This window comes from Scomber japonicus, chromosome 13, assembly GCF_027409825.1.
Source record: "Scomber japonicus isolate fScoJap1 chromosome 13, fScoJap1.pri, whole genome shotgun sequence".
Lineage (NCBI taxonomy): Eukaryota > Metazoa > Chordata > Actinopteri > Scombriformes > Scombridae > Scomber > Scomber japonicus.
This window is the reverse complement of record NC_070590.1, coordinates 27,435,581-27,457,958: the sequence shown is the minus strand read 5'-3', so window position 1 is coordinate 27,457,958 and position 22,378 is coordinate 27,435,581. Positions and strand designations below refer to the sequence as shown.

Sequence of the window (22,378 nt, the reverse complement as noted above, 5' to 3'; positions counted from 1 at the left end):
TAACTGAACTTCTACACAGGGGAGCAGGAAAGATCATAACAGTCCCCTCCCTTCCTAGGCATAAATCACTTCAAATGCTCCTCTCTGGCAAGAGGTTGCAGTCCATAGTAAATGGTAAATGGACTTCAGTTAAAAATAAACCTGTACACTGTTGATCATTTGTGCCCATTTGATAAACAATGTAAAACATATTTTGCATTTCTATACAGCAGACATGGAACCAGTGCTCTCTGTCTGTATGAATGTGGCCTGATGACGGTCTATGAACAGAAACATCATTAATAAACTGAGTACAAGAGATTGACGATATTTAGGATTTTTCTCTTTATGATCATGTAAAACTTTCTGGAGGGCAAGAACTTCACAAATTCTACAAATTAATATGTTGTTTTTGTAATGTTTAACAGACTTTTACTCTTGAGTATTTTTGCATTAATTTGAGTAACAGTTCTACCTCCATGATTAGAAACAGGTGATTCTGCCTCTGATTGGACTCCTGGTGTCATCAATGATTGTGATTGGAGGAGAGAGCATGCAGAGCTGCAATATAAGGAGCGAGCAGCCACATACAACTCACAGCTTCAAGCTTCAGGTCTGCATCCTCCTCCTCCTGTCTGCTGCTGAACTACTGTTGTTTGTGAGTCAAACATGGTGCTTGGACTCTCTTTAAGGTGAGTTAAATGTATCTGGTTTCTTTTTAAGATGATGCAGCTGATGTTAGTAACCTTCATGCTGGAAGTAACTTGCTTGTTTACATCATTACAGGGTTTCTTGGATCTGTCTGCTGTTATTTAGCAGTGGTGCATGCTTTCCTGCAACAGGAGGAGGTAAAGTTTCTTTCTCTGCCTTTTTTTTTTTAAGACAACAATCATGACATTATGATCCTCAAGCTGTCCAAGACTGTAAGATTCAAGATCAATCTTGTTTCTGACACATCTTTCTCTCCTTCCAGACTACAAATATGGATCTGCTCCTGGATCAAACCTTCAGTCTGAAGGCTCATCTCGTCCTCTGCATCAGCCCAGTGGGTCTCATGTAACATATGATTCCCACATTCCCATCGTCCCCTACTCCAGTGCAGGTTAGACAAAACAATCATGACAGTGATCTTCAAGCTATTTAAAGTTGACTCTTGTTTCTGACACAAATGTCTCTCTCCTTCCAGACTACGGATATCCCTACATGGCTCCTGTAGCCTCTGGTGGTGGATCTGCTGCTGGATCAAACCTTTCCCCGTCCAGCATGGCTGTGGGCTCTTCAGTCAGTCATCAGCCCAGTGAGTCTCATGTTACATATGCCCACATTCCCATCGTCCCCTACTCCGGTGTAGGTTATGCCAGCTCCCCTGTGCAGCATCAACCTGCTGCTGGCTCAAGCCCCATGTATGGACTTTCTTCAAGCTCAGCATACCTTGCTGGGAATGCAGGTACAAACTTAAACTTGAGTTTACCTTCAGTCAAATTTTTTTCTTAAATTTTCCTTTATTGACTTCCAAAGCATGCAAAGGAACAAGCACTGAGGCTCTAATTCTGCTTTGTCTTTCAGGTCATCCAAGCAGGAACACAGCTTCTGGGGCTCATGGTAATCATTTCTCTTATGGCTCAAGCCCCATGTATGGATCGTCAGGCTTTGCATACTCCTCTGGGAACGCAGGTACAAACTTAAACTCCTGTTGATCTTCAGTAATATCACTTTCTGTTTTACTGATGGAATTTTGCATTTTTCCTTCAGGCCAGCCAAGCAGAAACGCAGCTTCTGGCTTTAATGCTTTACCTTATAGAAGCCCTGTCGGTGGTAGTGGTCATCCTTGGGACCCTCAGCCTGAAGGAGCCATGGCTTCTCCTGGTTTCGCCACAGCTGGTGTGGCCTCTGACTTGAACGCCTGGGTAGAGGCTCGTCCTTTCATTGACTTGAGCTTCCTGGAATCTGCTCAGGGGATGCTGCTTAGCGGGAGCCAGGAGACTTCCCCTCCCATGCCTTCATCCTACATTGTCCAGTCCAGAGACGGATATGTGCGAGACAGAGAGGCCTTCTCCCACAAGACTTACTCCCCTGAATTTCCTGAACCACCAGTCATGAGGTCCAAAAGCATGTCTGCACCAGGGATTGTCTCCAAAGGAGGGAAAAAGGTCTAATGAGGTAAAAGCATTACAAACTGAAACTTGAGCTTATTCCAACTGTTTGGTGACTAACCCTTGTGTCTTGTTGCAGGGCTTCTACAACCATGCACACTAATGAATGTTTAAGTTAAAAATAAAACCATAAACTTGTCAGCTTTTGTCTCTGCTATTCAGAATTTCTTAAACATGCGGTGTTTCAAAGTAATCACTGCACTGTTTAGTGATGTGATTCAACACTAAATTTGGATCTCACAACCTGGAGGTACTGACATAGTTTGACATTATAGACCTCAGGCCAGTAAAAGATCTCAAGTTCATGAGAGCATGCTGGACTCGAGACAGCGGGTATTCCAAAATGCAGGTTATGTGGAAAACTCAAAATTTTCCCTGAGATGAGGGAAACTTATCTGTTCCAGAAAGAGGTAACAGTCAGTCACCATGGTAACTGACTCTAAACATAACCTGCTCACTGGCAGGTTCTTTAAGAAACCCTAAATTTCTGCCTGTCTCTTCCTACCTGAAGCAAGCTGCCATGGACATGGATGGTTTACTCGCAATGCCTTATGTTGGGCGATGTATTCAAAGCTCAATTGGTGTGCTTTCATTCTGAGATGAATATAATTGTTAGAACAGTATCACTTAACATTCTCTGGCTTAATATTACTCTGCAAATATTTTCAGTCACATTTTAGTCCAGTATGTATGTCCTAACTCCTACAGACATTGTCTGATCTAAACCAAATTAATCACATGTAGAGGGTCCAGCCCTGAACACATCTATGCATCAAGACAATGTCAGCTCCATAGCACCACCTACAGGGGAGCGTGGGCCTGGTCATCACTGCTTGCAGCTTTAATTCATTTGATATTTTAGCCTGTTACTACTTGGAACATTCTATTTTATTTCCTGAGTGTTTACCTCTTTTTAATCCACCTTTCATATCTGCTTTTACTTCATTACTTTAACTCCTTATTCTTAATACCCCTCCTAACATTTCTGATTTTATTTCTGTTAATGATATATATATATTTTTTTTTAATTGGCTGAAAAGTTCTTAGCTTCTGCCCCCACGAACTAAAAAAAGTTCAGGTTCTTTCTCTTCCTCTTGGTTTCTGAATCATTGGGACCATGGAGCAAGTGCACTAGCAACTACAGCTGGCCGAGCGGCTACTTCCAGGTCAGTCCTCCAGCTAACTTCAATGAGGATAAAATGATCTAACCGTACAGCCCTTCTGGGCTTTTAAAATGTGATCAGACCCAAAAGTCATTCTGTGGGATTTGTGACACTCAGAAAATGTATCCGAGTCTATGGGGAAAAGTTTCTTTGGGCCTAATAGCATCACGTGATGTAATTACACTGTTTGACCACTATGTAAAATTGGCTTCAAATCCAAAACACTGTTTCTGGGAGGTATGGTCTGACACCAGATCTACAGCAGCAGCAGTGCTTAGAGGCATTCAGGTACAGTGTTGAGTGTAGGTCACCCCAATATACAATGACTGTAAATGATGCAAGTAACATGGCAGAGCGTAGACATGAGGGGTTGCGGTTATGTGTGTGAAACATGAACCGTTATGCAGGTTGAGTAAACAGCTGACTTGATTGTAAAAGGAGCTTATCTATTCCATCAGGTGTGTGTGAGCTGGACGACGGCTGAAACCATTTCAATGTAGACTCGGTTTAATGGTGCTGACTCAAACTTTACAAAAGGATTAAACAGCATCCACAATCCAGTGTTGCTCCAGTGTCAGCTGTAGTTTATACATCGTTTTGGCTTTTCCTTCAGGAAACTAAATACAATCCTTTTGTAGGATTTTCAAGACCTGCAGAGTGAGAGGAAGTGGCATAACAGCTGGAAAATAACCGTGCGTTGAAAAGTTAAATGATGAAAATAAAGACCTTTTTTATTTTCTCAAAAGGTTGCATCAGTGCAGGATTTCTCAACTTATTTAGCACTTGAAGCCTTAATTATTGACCATCGCTAGTGTGGATTTTCTCATCAGTTTTATGATTTATTCAAAATTTCTGCTGCTCACATTCTAAAGAGCCAGAGAGAGCACACAAGATGTTAAGACTCTCATTTCAGTCCTAACTGCTTATTTCCTCCATGTAAAGCATAGCTGGATATTCATGTATTCATCCATGCAGTATGCAAAGACGCAAGTTGAAGGAGGCAGTACTGCTCTGATTATCACTGTGGTAGAGGGTCTTTTTTTCTTTTTATGAGTCTCTTTTCCCCCTTGCGCACCAAGGGAAAAACTAATTTTTATAGACTGATGACTTGAAAAGAATCTCCCTTACAACATGAAATCTGCCCATTCACTGTTTCCTGGTTTATTAAACCAAATCTGATTGTCTTTGAGCAAAGGAGATGATAATTAAGTTAGAAATGTATTACAGAGATCTTAATCAGGAAACGAGATGTGCATTTCGTGTGTGTGTGTGGTTGTGTGTGTATTTAACCTTCTGCTGCTGCAGCTTTTATCTGCATTACACAACATTACATCCAGACTCATATCATGGTGAAAATGTATAGATGTGACCTAAGACTTTCACATTAAAGCAGTTGGAGTGCTTAATCAAATATGTGACAAACATGTTTTATATTATTTGAAAGGGATTTTTTTATGCCTTTATTTCTAAGGGGAGATGAACTTTTTGCTGTCTTGATTGGACTCATATAACTGCTGAAAAGCTTTCAATAGAGATATAGCATAATTAAATCCCCCCCACCCTGGAGGGGAAAACAAATCTCTGTCAACTTTGTATTGAGTAAAGCTGCTTCCTCGTCACTTGTCTGCTAGCAAACAACAGAAAAATACCTAAAAGCTGCTGTGTGGTGGGATGGACTAACAACAGTATAAAGACTCAAGAACTAAGTTTTTATAAGCTGCCCAACTGAAAACTGAGCCTTTAAGGCAAAAGTAAATAATGTTACAGGACTGTTTGCTGTGTGGTGGGAGAGACAGACCCAACCTGAACTAAACAGACAGGCTGCAGCTCAAAAACCTCTGTAAAACTGACAGACTGAAAACAGTATTTATAACCTGCATACAGCTGAAATACTAACTGGGGTTTGCTACAGCTGTGCTATCTATACTACAGATGTGATGTCAGCCCCTTGCATTCATGTATTGCATCTAAATGTAACAGGTTTCAACATATAGGGTGGGGTTAGGTGGGGAGTGTGTTAAAATAATCCAATGACATGCTGAAATCTACTGTTTTTAACTAGCGACAGGTATTTCGTTAGCATTTCAGTCCTTGGTTGCATATTATGGTGCTGATTGTTTTCCCCTCCAGTAGGCTTGGTTTTCAGAGTATGATGGGTTGAGCACTGCCTCTATGTCAACACAAGGGTCATGATGGAGGAGCATGGACCAGAACATGACAGCTAATGCTGATTTAGGGAATTACTGTATGAACCAGAGAATGACAGAATGAGAATTAACTCTAAGTTTTCATTTGATTCATCTGTTAATAACATAGAGTCAGAGACAGAGCTGGATGCTGTGGACAGAGCAAAGCTTTGGTGAGCAGGAATATGGAGAATGCAGCTGCAGGGTCTCATGTCAGGACTGGCAGATGGAATAAAGATCATGAAAGGTTGCTTTAAATTAAGAGTCACTTCAACTAACATTGCTCTGTTTACTGCTTCCATGAGAATCTGTGTTAAGCTGCAGTACACTAGCCTGTAATGTAAATGACTGAACTGTCCACAAAGGGAACATATGTCAGTGTGACACTCAAGAGATGATAAATCCCACACATATCCCCACCTCAGTGTGAACTTTCCATTCAACCATGTCACAGACACAGTAATGAGTTAATGTAGTGTTGAAGGGTCATGTGGACTATTTATGGGCGTATACACACACACTGTGTAGACACACATGGATTAACACCACTACATCCACTCTGTATTCTGTTCAGTATCATCTCAGACCTCAGAGCCATATCACATACTTATGTTGCACTCAGTGAAGGATTATGAGAATTTATTGAGTGATCCTTGCTGTGACAGATGGATCATCCTTCTTGCATGCATGGATATATTTATACAATGATACTTGGAGAGAAAAAAACCAGCAACATTGATTTACAGTCATTTTCTAGCTGTGATGATAACCATGCATGAGTTTGTTGAGGAAGCTAAAAACAGTCTATTCTACTTTCATATGCTGTCAGCTACTTACTGTACCACACACTAGGTGGTTTGGATTTATCTGAGAGCACCACTCAACACTTTAGTGTGTGTGAGTGGATGTGGCAATATCACCCAAAATAGGATATACTACACATAAGTACTGCTGAGGAAGACTGGGCCGATGTGTATGGAAGACATGTCTAGTCCCACATGCATCACATGCAAGACTTTCTAAAATGTCAATTTGCCATCCAACCTTCCATCCAACCTTCCATCCAACCTTCCATCCATCCATCTCAGCTGACATTTGGCAAGGTAAACCCAGGATAATCTGCCAGCCAATCACAGGGCTAACATATACAGAGACCCTAAAAGTCACCCTAAAAGAATATAAAAAGATTTAGTTTTAGGCATACAAATAATACATAAAAAAAATAGAAGACTAAATCTGAATAAGTAAAAGAAAAAGCAATACAAAAATCCATCCATACACATACAAGCTAACAAAGACTCAGCTCAAACAACAGACACCATGGAAACCCCTAAAAGCCATCTGGTGGGTTAGAACCCAGAACCCTGCTTGTTGTGAGGTAACTGTGTGTTTATTCCTGCACAATTAAATATGTGATAGGCTGAGACAAATGACTTATTATTTGGACAATTCAAAGGAAAATGGAAGAGCCAGTTCCCCTTTGAACAGAACAAATACATGGTTTAAATCAGCTCAACACTTAGTGATGCAGTTTACAACATGTTCATCCTATCCCTGTCATCTGCTCTGCTCTACTTACAACAGCCAGGAGAAAATGTTGGCACTGTACATGTCTGCAAAGAACAGATACGTTGAATGTCTACATTTGAATATGTTTAATAGGTAGCATGTCAACATTTCTATAATATGTATCGTAGGGAAGTGGTAGTTCAGATGACATCTACATGAGCTCATTTCCATGTCTGGAGGAGGTGGCTAATGGCTGGAAGGTCAGTTGCATGGCATCAAAGCTTCAGAGACCACTATGAGAGACCATGGCTCACTTCCTGTTTCAACTGACAAAACTGGGTATTTTTAGTCAGGACATTTGCAGCCATTTTTCTGGTGACACAACCACATATTTAAACCCAAACCATGATCTTTCTCAAACCCAAACCAAGTGTTTATTGTGTCTAAATCTAATCAGAACTTAACCACAGGATTGTCCCACCATAAAACACCATCATTCATCTGATAATGGCCATTTAATGTAGCATTAAATAATATGTGAAAAGTTTAAAATGTGATCAACATTGAAATGTAGAGATTCCACATATACGTGGCTTGCATTAGCATACAATGCAAACATTTTATTCTGGAAATTGGATTTCTTTCAATACTTACTGCCACTGTTCTGTTTATTGTTACTTTTAAATTCATGTCTGTGTTCACTCAGACATGAATTCATTGAACATGTGACAGGAACATGTTATTCTAATAAATGAGACAAGTATTGTGGATTTTAATTCAACTTTACAAAAAACAACGTAATGAGTCTAAGTTTGAATCACAAAGTCGAAATTTTAAAAAATGTAACATACAATGACAGCTAAAAGTTATCTTAACCCTTCCATGCATGAATTATGATAACCTCAGTCAGGATTTTTCTCCTGATTTTTTTCATTTCTCTTTAGGCATGAAAAAAAAGATTTGAACTTAATTTTTTCTTTCACCAAATGATGTACTATTACATTATGATAACATAAATCAACTGATCCTACAACCAAAAACATTACTGCAGGTTTAGTGGTAGTGTATGGGATGACACACAAATGTCCACTGTGGTGGCTGAAGTGTAACTACATCATCAAAATCCTTTCATACATAAGAAAACAGCTGTTGAATAGCTGTCCACTGCAGTGACCACTATGCATGAAAGGGTTAAAAATACCAGATTACTGTTATAAATATGTCAAATGATGGAGATGAGAAAGATGCTCGTCATCATCATGTAGAAATGACTTTTTCTAGTTCGTCCTACATCGTTATTACTAAAAGATTGATATTTTGATTGTTTGAATTTAATATTCTTTACATTCACATTTAGCCAACTAAACTCCTGTCTAGAACTTCACCAGGCTAATACTGAAATGCCATTTATACCTTTTTTGTGGTTAAAAGTAAGAGTAATATTATTTTGATAAATATTAAAGTTATATTACTTCTCTCTGCCGCAAAACAACACAACACTAGACAGGTGAGCAGCAGGTACAGACAGGTGAGGTGATATGGAGGACAATAATGAACCCGATCATAACTTTACTTCTTGAAGAAGACGTTGTCCTCCTCCCAGAACCAGGTGTAGGTCAGGTTGCGAGGGTAGGCCTCCGCCTGGCAGGTGAAGAAGGCGTCCTGCGAGATGTTCACTGTAATGTTCTCCGGTGGTAAAACAATGAACGGAGGGCCTGGTGGAGAACACACAAACATGTTGTGAAGAACAGCCAGGGATACCGTTGTTTGTTTCTGAGGAGCTTGTAATGTTACACAGAGAAAAGAAGAAACAGTCACCTGTGCTATAGCAGGAAATAGAAATACCCAGGTTGAGTCACACTGTTTATAAAATAATGATTTTGTCTCCAGCATAACTTTGTGCCAATGACTGCTGGTTAACAGGTAGTATTTATGATTGATATCACACTACTATTGATATCTGACAACAGAAACATATGTAAATGAGAACAACTATATTGTGAATCTGGCTGCATTAAAATGTAGTAAATATAATCACAGCTGACAGTGCACATCTCTCTCTAATTACAAACATGAACTAGTTTTGCTTTGTATGTTAATACAAACTCATAATTGAAAATTAATTTTTAATACACTGTCAATTGTTGAATTGCAGAGTAATGCTCTGCTTTAGAGATGCGAGTCAAAAGGCAGCAGATTGTCTCCTGCAGCCAGAGACAGAGCTGGATGCTGAGGACATCAGTGGATAGAGCAAAGCTTTGGAGAGCTGGAATATGGAGAATGGAGCTGCAGGGTTTCTTGTCAGGACTGGCAGATGGACAAAGGATCTCCAATGGTTGCTTTAATTTAAGAGTAGAGTCATTTGTGCTCATTAACAGTGTGCAGCTCCTGAATATCACTATTTAAAAAACAATCAGTGATCCTCTCTTAAACTGTTGATAGCTAAACTGATTATCAATATGCACATAACTCATGTGTCTGAAACAGTTTATATACTCTGCTCTGTTTACTGCTTCCATGAGAATCTGTGTTAAGCTGCAGTACACTAGCCTGTAATGTAAATGACTGAACTGTCCACAAAGGGAACATATGTCAGTGTGACACTCAAGAGATGATAAATCCCACACATATCCCCACCTCAGTGTGAACTTTCCATTCAACCATGTCACAGACACAGTAATGAGTTAATGTAGTGTTGAAGGGTCATGTGGACTATTTATGGGCGTATACACACACACTGTGTAGACACACATGGATTAACACCACTACATCCACTCTGTATTCTGTTCAGTATCATCTCAGACCTCAGAGCCATATCACATACTTATGTTGCACTCAGTGAAGGATTATGAGAATTTATTGAGTGATCCTTGCTGTGACAGATGGATCATCCTTCTTGCATGCATGGATATATTTATACAATGATACTTGGAGAGAAAAAAACCAGCAACATTGATTTACAGTCATTTTCTAGCTGTGATGATAACCATGCATGAGTTTGTTGAGGAAGCTAAAAACAGTCTATTCTACTTTCATATGCTGTCAGCTACTTACTGTACCACACACTAGGTGGTTTGGATTTATCTGAGAGCACCACTCAACACTTTAGTGTGTGTGAGTGGATGTGGCAATATCACCCAAAATAGGATATACTACACATAAGTACTGCTGAGGAAGACTGGGCCGTTGTGTATGGAAGACATGTCTAGTCCCACAGGCGTCACATGCAAGACTTTCTAATGTGTGGATTTAATTCTTTCACGTTTAATGAACAACATTTCTATTGCAAAGTGCCAGCGGGAAGATGAGAACCGAGCGATGACTCTGCTGGAAGAGGTTACTGAGGGTTAGAGAAGAATAAAATGAAGAGACTGAAAAGATTGTGCTCAGGGGTATTTACCAAAGGTCAGAAAGGAGGAGCAGTGCCATCACACCCTAAATCCCAATGCCGAGGACAGAATTAGAGATAAAAAGATGGATTAACTGCAAGATTTCCTTCAGAGCATCACATCAATAGAATTCAGTACCACAATCAAAGTGTAATGTTAAGAAATGGCTTATTGAGAACCAACTATCCTATATACCTGTATCTTCTGCTATTGGATTTTTTTTGCTTAATTGTTGTACATACTGTAATATATGTATTATTCTAGGATGCCTGACTACATCAGTCAAGCATCAGGCAGGCATCATGGCTGAGGTGCAATCTGAGTTCAAGGCTGAGGAGTCAGCAGTTAGACTCTAGGAACAGCAGAATGAGAAGTGAGTGTTAAAAAAGCCATGAAGAGAAAGTGAAAGAGAGGGAGGGAAAACAACTGAAACCTTCATAAGATCTTTATTAGATTACAAAAAGCCCTCTCTGCACTCTGACTATGTCACTTTGGGCCTCATGCAAGAACATTCTGTATCCTTATCCTAAACTTGTTCTACTTTTTGTTCTGTGAGGCTATCTCTTGATTTCCCCAAACCTTTCCATAGTGTGTATGATCAAGTCAAACCTTCTCCACACTTAATTGTTATACCATAAATGTCTCTATGAGGTTCAATAAATCAGATAAAAGCTATTCTCCATAACTCATTTTTTAATAAACATAATTACATTAACCCTCAATCAGAATGATATTAACTCTTGACCATAATCATATTGTAAATAGCTCAATTGTGGATTAAATAAACTAGAATAATTATGTATTTGTTTAGTACAAATGAGCAATGGCTGCTCTTCCAGTATTATATGACAACATTGTGGATTTGGTGCATTCGCGGCTATGCCTGTGCGCCTATAGATAAATTATGATTACCAGCACTAACTGAATAACCCTTTAATAGTGTTCTGTATGCTTTGAAAGCTTTGTATTGGTCTAACAGAACATGTAACCTGAGCAGATGGAAGGTTCCAGTTAAGTGACACTGAGAAGGTAAAAGGTCAGTCACTAGTTTAGTGATGGAGGGGAGAGTAGGTGAAATTTGCTGAGACTTTTCTTTGATTTTATTTTTGCCTCTGTTTCATTAACTGTTGATAAGATGTTATTCAGTATATGTGAACCAATTAGAACCAAGCCTTTTGACTTGTGTTTCCAAAGTGTTTACTACAGCCAGCAAAAGTGACTTGAAGATAAGAGACAGAAGTCAGAAAAAGAAGGCATGGCTGTGTCCTATATAACTCCCTACCTACTGTATAGTGCACTGTAATGTGACATTACATTAACTGTGTGGCATTTCAGACCCAGCATTTAACCACTTTTCCGAAACCCAACAAGATGAGTGATCACTTAATAGATGAAAGGGAAATGGGTTCAATAAAGAATGCAGCACTTTGTATCAACATGAAAACACTCTAATTATCACTGTGGTAGCATGCTTTGTTGTACAATATGTTCACATTTTATATTCATCCATGGATGAACATCTATCAAACACACACACACACACACACACACACACACACACACACATACACACTCTACAGTTGACATGATGATAAAATATTAATAAAATGATCTATAAACAATAGAGTTCTCTTGTGCTTTATATTTTAAGTCCAATGTAGTGTGGTTCCAACTGAGGATACAAAGAGCAGTGCCTGCTCCAATTAGAATGACTGCCAGAAAGTGCAGAAACAGAACAGAACTTGTCAGTAACATAGGCCTTCTCTCTGCTCTACTGTCATCTGAAACCCCTCAACACCAATCTATGGATAACAACCAGACTGTCAAATATAAATACAAGCCTGCACAACACTTTCTCCTGATGAGAAATGTACACACACACACACACACACACACACACACACACACACACACACACACACACACACTCTGATACACACAGACAGATGAGTTGAGCCACTCTAAACTGCTAGTCCCATATGTTAGTTCTGATCTGTAGCCCACAGCCTGATCCTTTAACAGGCAGAGCATTTTCCATCTGCTAGCCCCTTAGCAGGACAAGTAGGACTAGGCCTGTGCTGGGCGACTGTGTTGTTACTGTTTGAGTGTGTGTGTGTGGGTGGGTGGGTGTGTGTGTGTGTGTGTGTGTGTGTGTGTGTGTGTGTGTGTGTGTGTGTGCGTGTGTGTGTGTGTGTGTGTGTGTGTCTGTGTGTGTGTGTGTGTGTGTGTCTGTGTGTGTGCCAACCCACCCTATTTGGAACCAGCTGAGTGCTGGAGATTTGTTGGCACTGTGGTCTCTTAGCTGATCTGCTGCTCAGTGGCTTTCCAGGAGGCCCTCTATTAATCTGTCTCTCCCGTAAATTATACAGGACAGGTCAAACAACCACTCTGGCTCGGCCCTGGCTTTATACTCAGTCGCAAAATGAAATATGTGATCTCTGTGAACATGTTCGCTGTCTGTTCTGTGATTAATGAAAGCTACTGACAACCAACATAAAAGAAACAGTAAAACATCTATCTAGCATTGATTTGATGAAAGTGAGCTGACAAAGCTCATATTCATATGTTAACAAAAAGGCCAGAGGAAAATATTCACGAGGCTAGTGAGTGTTCCCCTATTTAAAATCGGCTAAAAGAACTTTTTTTGAATCATCAAAATGTGTATTAGTCTATAATGTGTTGAGCGGCGAGGAAGTGCTGCAAAAATGAGACCAATTATGACCCGAGCTGATCTATGTAAGCACAGACAATTGTTATTGACCACTGCCTGGACTTAACCATGGACGGAAAACAAAATTACTTGTGTTTCTGGATTTCCAGAACCGTACAAAAACACATTTGTGTCACAATCGAGACCAGACAAAAAAAGACATTTACTTGGTGTAACAGGTTTGTCATAATACCAGTGTAATTATCTGAAACATAACAATCTACTGCTTCTACATTAGCATTGTGGCTTGTAGGCTTAAGGATAATATTATAATATCATTACTCATAGTACTATAGTTATGGTGGGTTGGATGTATTCCTGGAATGAGAAAAGAGTTCCAAAGTGATCTACTGCACCGACCAACCCTGAACACACAGCACAAGACCTATAATGTAAGACTTAATATATAATATAATGCTAACATGCTGAGGTATATTGGTCACTGTCTAAGTTTATCATGTTAGAATGCTCACTTTGAGTAATTAGCACAAACAACACTGTATAACTGAGGATGCTGACAATAGTTTTAATCATTTTGTCATAAAGTGAACTATTGGACAAATTAAAATATTGACCTGATGGTGACATCACATGAGGTAGATTTCACACAGCTCCCTTTGGAGCCAGAAACAGCTTTACACAATTTTTTCCACATAGGCTGTAGTACTCCCACATCTGGAAACACACCTCCAGATGTAAAATCAGTATAGTTCCCCTTCAAGTTGAGTATTGTTGCATGTGTAGTTGCTTTGACATTAGTACATCAGTGTTTTTTGCTGTCTGTTGTGTAAAATGTTCTAAAATGGGTGTCAATTATTGTTAATAACTCATACATATACATTATCCTGGCCTTTCAAATCAATGCAGAAACCATGATTGTTGTGCAGCATTCAAAGCATACTTTGTTCACCAACTTATGATCTTTCAGTGTCCCCATACACAATGCTGAAGAGGCAAAATGGAAAAGTTTTAATTTAAAAAGTTGAGGTGGGAAGTCAGCTAGCTTTTTCAGGTGTCAAACTCATTCTAGACATAACTGGCACTTATGAGGTGCCTTTGCTATTTCATTGACTTTCCACAAAAATGATAGGAATCAATCTGGGAAAAAAATGAAAATGTTTCAGGTAGAGATTGAGTCTCAATTTCCTCCATTCAGATGAGGTGATTTGTGTTTATCTGGTGCAGTAAATCTTGAAATTAAATGACCTGGAATGTCATGTTTGCTGCTTTATCACTTATCCTCTTTGCTGGAGTGGACACACATTTAACATTGTTTACTGCATTGTTTACTTGTAGACATTTTTCTACAATGTACCACATCGTAGACAATACATTATTCATTTGCCAAATGTATCTGGATATTGTGGCAGAGCATGGACTGATCCAGACTGTTTCAGATACATAAGCTGACATTATATTTAGAGCTAAAGGCAAAAGCTCTCCCATTCTCTGATTCTTTTTTCTCTTTACATCTCTATAAATATTAAACTGCTCAAATGTATGAATGCAGTTGTTAAGCTCCACCTACTCTCACATGTTCCTGGTAGTATAATACAGTTGGTGGTCCCCAAACTAATTTCAGGGTTTAATGCTGTGATTTACCCAGAACCAACTACTCTAGCTTACAGTTTTAAAGGGCTGCTTTTTCACTACCCTAATTCATTATTTGAAGGTACAAATGATTATAAAATCCAGATGTTTTGTCGCTTAAAGGTTCTAAATGTAAATCTATTTGGTATAAGCATATCCTTGTGTCTTAATGATATTTGATGGTGTACTTTATGATTATTATAATAATTATTATTATGATTATACATGTATTAACTTTCTTTTTTTCCCTTTTGTTCCCTTCACATTACTTTATCTACCAAATCTGTTTTGCTTTTCCCCTTTTATTTCTTTTCTTAGACTATTATGGTAGATCAATCCAATAATGTGATTGATAACCCCACCAGGTTGGAATGTAAATGTAATAACATAGTTAAAAGACAAAGAGTCATGTCTCATCTGTAACAATTTAAGGTAGACATATCATTCTTAGAAGAAACTAATCTTTGTAATGCCAGGGTTGCTGGCCAGGAAATTGGATTGGTCAAGAGTACCATTCTAAATTTAATGTAAAAGCCAGAGGGAGAGTCACATTTTTAAAGAAAAACATTTATTTCTATTCCAAATAAATAATTAGTGAGCGATGTGTTATTATTATTAGACAACTCTTTGCCAATCTTGTGATTTTAGTAAATGTATATGCCCCTAACTGTGCTTGACAATAGACTTCTCATAATAGAAGGCGATTTTTCCCCCAGAATCTCTCTCTGTCAACTGGAGTTGTGAGTGATTCCATAAATCAATGTGCACATTCAAAATGTTATATAAAGTTTTCCCTTCAATTTAAAGTTTAAGGAGGCACTCCTGCTATATCCTCTATCTCTCTGCTGGCAAAGAAATATGAAGATCCATTGTTATGTACATCGTAATGTCCTATATCTCTGCTAAATATAGATTTTAAAGTGTTATCCAATGTTTTAGCTCTCTAATCTCTAATAAAACTCAGTCTGGTAACTTCCCCTTTTGGAAGGTGGACAAGAAAGGGTTTCCCACTTCACCCTCTCTTGCTATCTATCCCCTAATAATACCACTGCAACTCTGTAAAGACTTTCAACTCCAGCCCACCGTCGTATACCTTAAAGTTTCTCTTTACACAGATGATGTGCCTCTGTATGTCTCTGAACCAGCTTCATCACTTCCCTGCGTTCTAGATATCATGAATCAATTTGGAAAAATCTCAGGGTACATGATACATTTACAAAAGAGAAAACTTTTCCCTTAAAATTCTAAATAAGACAATGGGCTTAGTTTAGAGGACATTTTGGGCTACCACTTACCTCTATCCTCTCCCCCATTAAGTCGGATCACATAGTCATTCCCTCCTGAATAGACCCTGCCTTTACTTTATGGTTTAATAAAGGGATTAGATCAATCTGTAATGTCGTGCATAGAAGACATATTTCCACCATTCTCTCAGTTATTTCAAACCAGTGCAGTGCCCATTCAAATCTTGCCTACTCACAATGGCTCAACTGCTTCTTTTTTCTTGAATACTGCATGTCATATCAATTGACAATTATACCAATTAAAACAATAATGAATTAATAAAAAAAATGGTATAAATACAGACAGTAACTTTACCAGTAAAACTAAGCAGGAGTTGAATCATAGAAGCAGGTTACAGCCTTCCATTGATTGATTCTAATGACACATGTCTGCACTCCTATTGGCTAATTATACTGCCTCTGCCATTTTTATTTTTTATTTTTTGGTTTGTTTGCTCATTCTTCTCTCTCAGACAGTTTAACTGAGCGGGGCCGATGCCTTTGTGCCGCTCAGCAAGTCAGAGTCAGCAAAGCCCCACTGTGACGTGATGGTGTTTATATCAGGCCTTGTTGTATTCAGACTCAGAGCTGAGCTGCTTGCTGTTCTCACTTGTTTATTAAAAGTTAATTAAACAAGTCACGTGAACTTTCATGCGTCCCCCAGCAGTAAATCCACCAAGTGTGAAGTCAAATCAGAGCCCTGAAGCCCTGACGCCCTGCCCGACTGCGATGTGACAGTATTTATATCAAATAGCGCCCAATGCTCTTAGACATGGAGATGAGCGGCTTGCTATTCACTTGTTTATTCAACTCAAAATATTAAATGTGTCAACACTGCACATCCTTAAGTCCCCAGCAATACACCTGCCAAGTCGAGTCGATCAGGTGAGCAATTCAAGTGATATGCAAAGGTCCACACAGTGCCCATTCAAACCATGTCTGAGAAATCCATCAGTAAGTCTTTAACCTACATTATACATTTCATTCAGAGTACACAGTTCAATAATAGAGCTTAGGTCTCTTCAACTTTTTCCAAGTCATTAACACTACAGATGTAATCCTATCTCAGACCACAATGTGGGTTGCAATGGCTTTCCTCATTAACTCCACGATAGAAGAAGAAGAAGCAAATCAATGTTGTATATTTTTATATATTTCTCGAGAACTGCAGATCTAAAAAACTTCATTGACACTGTCCCTAGCAATATATATATCGTATATATACAAGGGACTAACAACTGAACTAACAACCTTTCTACCCTTATTTACATATCAGGAGTTTTGTACATAAGATATTTTATTCATTTCCACATAAGCCCATAAAATCACACAGCTATCATATCTTTGAATTGAATTCAGACTGTAGAGGAGTGATATACAAGATTCATAAGCTCATTAACAGCATCAATCTACACTCCAATTTAACACTGGCCTGGAAATCTGATCTTGGAATAGTTTTAACAGATGACCAATGGGAATACATCGTCTATATCAACTAAACATAGCTTAATACAACTGAAAGTGGTACACAGAGTTAATTTGACTAATGCTAGATTGTTACAGATTTATCTGAACATTGATCCATTATGGTCTGGATGTAGAGGCGTAGAGAGAGACGTAATGCACATGTTCTGGCTATGTCTGAATCTCTCCACGTTCTGGATAAGTATCTTTAAAGCTTTTAGAGAGATGTTTGAAATCCATTTTGACCCTGACCCAGTGTGTGCCCTCTTTGGTTTAACATCAAATGAATCCTGTGCTCGCTTATCAAATAAAGACTCTGTGGTCATAGCCTTCACTACACTCCTTGTGTTGGATAGTGCCTCCATCCTTCTCTCATTGGGTCAGAGATGTTATATATTTATTTAAGCTAGAAAAAATGACACACATGAACAGGGCCCTCTCATGTATTCTGTAAACTCTAATCCTATGGGTGGATGAGTGGGTGGATGAGTGGGTGGGTGGGATGATAAGGGTGGGAATCTTTGATGATTAGTGCTTTTTTGTATTTTGGGGGTGAGTAGGTGAAATATACATGTTTTGTATCTTTTACTCCTAAGGGATAAAAAAAACATTGAAAATCAATAAAAATATATTTACCAAAAAAATCACTCCTTTGTTCCAATCACATGATGTACTTGGTTAAAAGTACAAAGAAAAGAACACAATTGGTTTGGGGGTTCACATTGTTTCCGTTGCTGTTGTAGATCAATACAGATCAAGTTGAGTGTCCTTGCTGGTGTACAGGTCTGCTAGTTTGCTGTCTGCTTTACTGATTTCTTCTGGAAAGCACATCCAGAAATCTTTCTTGATTATACAGATAATAGTTTTCTATTTTTCTCACTCTATACTCTCTAACAACTATTGTACTATTCTTCTTTTCTTACCTGCTCTTTCCTACAGTGCTTGCATGTAAATATACCCATGGTGCGTTTTGTGAAAATATCAGAAGGAGAATGTTTCTGAGACATTTTTATGCATCAAAATAAATAAGAACCACAGTGGGCCTGTTTGACTAAGAAGCATATTAGGTTATGTTTTGCAGCTGTTACTGTGACATTAAAAAAATAATGATTAACTTTGATGGAACTATTATGAAACTTAATTTTGACCATTGCATGTTCAGGATTATTATTTAATTCATCTAGTAGCACAATATTTTCACTCTCAGGGATGTGAGTTCATGTTCACGCCTTGTCCTTTCCACATCAGGACACATAGGATATGTGATCATATATGAAAATATTTAATGTTCATTTCATGCATAGAAATAGTAAATAGAAATAAAGAATAGAAAATAATCACAACATGCTGTCACTACACTACATATCTACTTGTAGACTTGCTTTTGTCTTCTTTTCATGCGTTTATGTGGAGAGGTCATCCCTCTTTTACCCACATCTGCAGACCTCCCAGCAGGGAAGGAGGCAACCCACAACATCTCTAACATCTCTACTGTGACATTGACAGTCCTTTTCAGATTTTACTGTTTGCACTAATGATTATTCTCATATTTTAATGTTTTACTGTTTTTTAAATAGCCTATTTTTATTTGAGATATTTCATAAAGCTGATTGGTGAATCAACATAAATCACTATGAGGTAGATACATGTTTTCCCCCATCAGGGATAAAAATAACTCAGCAGAGGCAGAGATATATACAGTAGACCACAGGAGGAAAAATCCCCACCACCCCCCTGGCAAATCACACCCTGTATATACCCATATACACTGGAGTATACACACTATTAATAACTACCAAAAAGAACAACAGACCACAATAATGAGAATTCATTTTACTTTAACTGTAGTAGCCTAAATGTTATCACAAATATATCACTGTCTTCTAAATTTGCTTTGCATCATACTGAAAATTCACCTAATATAGTATTTAATAGTGTTTACTATTTGTGGTGCTGTGACTCTGCACCTCAGCCAGCCTGGACTCCCATCCTGCCTCATTAAACTGGCTGCTGCATTTTAAAGGGGATGAGAGGAGCTGTGATTGGCCATTACTGAAGTCCTTACTAACTCCACCTGCTCACTCACACATACCCCATAAGAATCTATTCATCCTGCTTCATCTACTACAGGCCATGCTTTGCATTTTAGGATTTTTAGGACAAGTGGTATACGTGCCATAGAGTGACATCATCATTTCAGAATGGGTCAGAGCTAATGAGATAATCAACATCAAGAGTTGTTTTGTGTCATAAACTGCTTAAATCTGTGTCTTATCAAAAGAAAGGGCATCAACCTGCTCTGAGCGTGGTTTATTTTAAGTGTGTGTGTGTGTGTGTGGGGGGGGGGGGGGTTGTTTGATGCATCTGTGCAGACATTTTCAGAAGAAAAAAGACGCAACTTAGCTGTGAGGGTAGTCTAGAGTGCACACATACCACAACAACAAACACATTTCATTTCCTATTCATTTCTTTTACAGTAAAAATCCCCATGTTAGTTTGTCAGTGGAAAGCTTTTAATATGAAGCAGCAGCAGTAGGAAATATTTCCATCAGCAGTAACTTAATAAAGCTCAGATAAGCCTGGAAGCGATTAGGTAACGATAAATTGAAGCAGATATCTGAAAGTACAAACAAACACTAGAGAGAAACTGAACTTCAAACCACAGAGATTCAGTTAGAAGCTACAAAAGTACTGCAAGGTGAACACAGAGGCTTTTAAAAACTGCTTTCTCATTCACACAAACACACACACACACACACACACACACACACACACACACAGAGGGCCCACCTTGTACTAGCAGCCGTGTGGTATGAATGGCCTCTCCCTGCGGGCTGAAGGCTCGACATGTGTAGGCCCCACGATCCTCCCTGGTGATGGATAGCACCGTCAAACTCCCATCAGACACCTGGACACACACACAGACAAGTCTACTTTGAAGTAAATCTGCTATACGCTTGGTGAAAGGCCTTAAACTCTAGAACCTTGTAGAGAGAAGTTTTATAAATTCTGTTTGACTTTAAGGACAGATGTGCACACGTTGAATGTATCACATTTGATTATACAACATTTTTATTATCTTGAATTATGTCAACATGTGAGAAATATAAGATCAAAGCATCACATAAATGGTAAATGGACTGTACTTATATGGCACTTTTCTAGTCTTTTTGACCACTCAAAGCGTTTTTACAATACATGTCATATTCACACACATTCATACATTGGCAGGGGGCTAGCAGACAGGATGCTAACCTGCTCATTCACTATCTTGCTCCTGAGAGTATAAATGTTGTGGGAAGGAAGGTCAAGGTAAAGCACTTTTATTCATATTGCACTTTGAAGACACAGAGGCAATTCAAGGCCTTTAAAACAATTTGTCCCGAAGAGTTTGAGAATTTGGTCTTAAATTTCCGACTACGAATTTTGGGCTTTTCAGGATTTCTTTGGTTTCCAAAAGCTCCACATGACCCAAGATTTCACCATGTTCACACAGCCAGACATCACACAATGTAAATGTAAATGGGTACTTTTCATAAAGACAACCAGAAAGCCGACATCCGCCTATACACACTTCAATTACACATTATACAAGAAGTACGAGGATAAATCAATGGATTCATTCATTCATAATCCAAAACTTTAGAAAGAATGACTCCAAAAATATCATCTTTTAATTTAAGATGCAGGAAATAAAGTATGCGTTTGATCAAACTGCAGCAGTGAGTAGGGAATTACAACATTTCCAGGTCTCTGATAAAAACCTAATATCGCCTGCAACTGGAGTGAACAATAGTTAGATTTTTAACAATAGACTGGTAATCTGCTACAGCTAATTAGAGCAGGAATCCAACTCGTATTACAATACCGGATATCCTGAAATAATTACATTTCTTCTTAATCAGCTTTTGGGGCTGAGAATATAAAAACCGAGAGAGCAGAAAGTACCTCGCAAATCTTACCTACCTACTGCACCCGAAGAGGATAGAGGAAGCTTTTACTGCATAATGTCACCCTCAAGGCTGAGTCTACAGGTAGCCAAGAATTGAAATTGTTTGGGATTGTATATCAGTGTTTGTGTAGTGATGAGCATATTGCAGATGTGGGATATTTTCTGATGTCATTAAACAGACTTGGTTGAGAGAGGGAAAGGGAGTTATGTAGAAACTGAAGTGGTTGTATGCTGTATTTCTCCCTCAGTGCCTGCAAATGTTATCCACAGACTTTAATATGCAGCAATATGAAAGCTGCTTTAGATGTAGTTAGTAACTGACTTTAAAACAGTATTTACTGCTTTCGTCAAAGCTTTAAAAAACAAACATATTTTTTTTATGGTGAGCCGTATCTAATAAACACAGCTTACAGTTAAACTACCTTGACCTTCCTTCCCACAAGATCCATACTCTCAGGCAAAAGATGTAAATTCAGCTTTCAAAGAACACAACTGCATCTCCAAGCAAATAAATAAACAACCAGATGGAGCAACTTTAACAGTTTAAAGATTGAATTCATGTTTAGATATTAAGATCTACAGGTTTTACAGTTGCTCCTCAGTCTGCAGAAGAATACAGTAGAGTGTGTTGATTTGAGGGAAGCTGCAGCCTGAGACAAGGACACATTTAGATACAGTAGGAATTTCTCCTATGAACAAAGCTCAGTCATTTAAATAATTGATCTAATGTGGGGGAGTCATTTCTATTCCTACATGCAGAACTCCACAGTAGATACTGTAGACTATAAACCACCAACACAAATGCTTCTTTTCTTATTAGAGACTAATTCTAACTAAATCTAAACTGTGTAACAGAGAGTGTAAAAAGGGGGTAAAGATGATTGAGGTTGAAGGATCCCGGCTGCAATTAAAATGCATTCAGCTGAGCTGTTAAACCCCACAGGGATCATAGTGAGGAGCAGATCAGTATACAAAAGAGATAATAAAGAAATGATTAAAA

At 38.6% G+C, this 22,378-nt stretch overlaps 1 protein-coding gene across 1 annotated transcript in view; it reads right to left on the bottom strand.

The window, feature by feature from the left end:
* Positions 1 to 22,378, bottom strand: part of igsf9bb (immunoglobulin superfamily, member 9Bb) — a 145,420-nt gene that overhangs the window by 50,647 nt on the left and 72,395 nt on the right. The window contains exons 5-6 of the mRNA XM_053331576.1: positions 20,217 to 20,334; positions 8,564 to 8,705 (exon numbers count right to left, since the gene is read on the bottom strand). Of these exons, the coding sequence (XP_053187551.1) occupies positions 8,564 to 8,705; positions 20,217 to 20,334 (260 nt within the window). The remainder of the gene's footprint in view (positions 1 to 8,563; positions 8,706 to 20,216; positions 20,335 to 22,378) is intronic.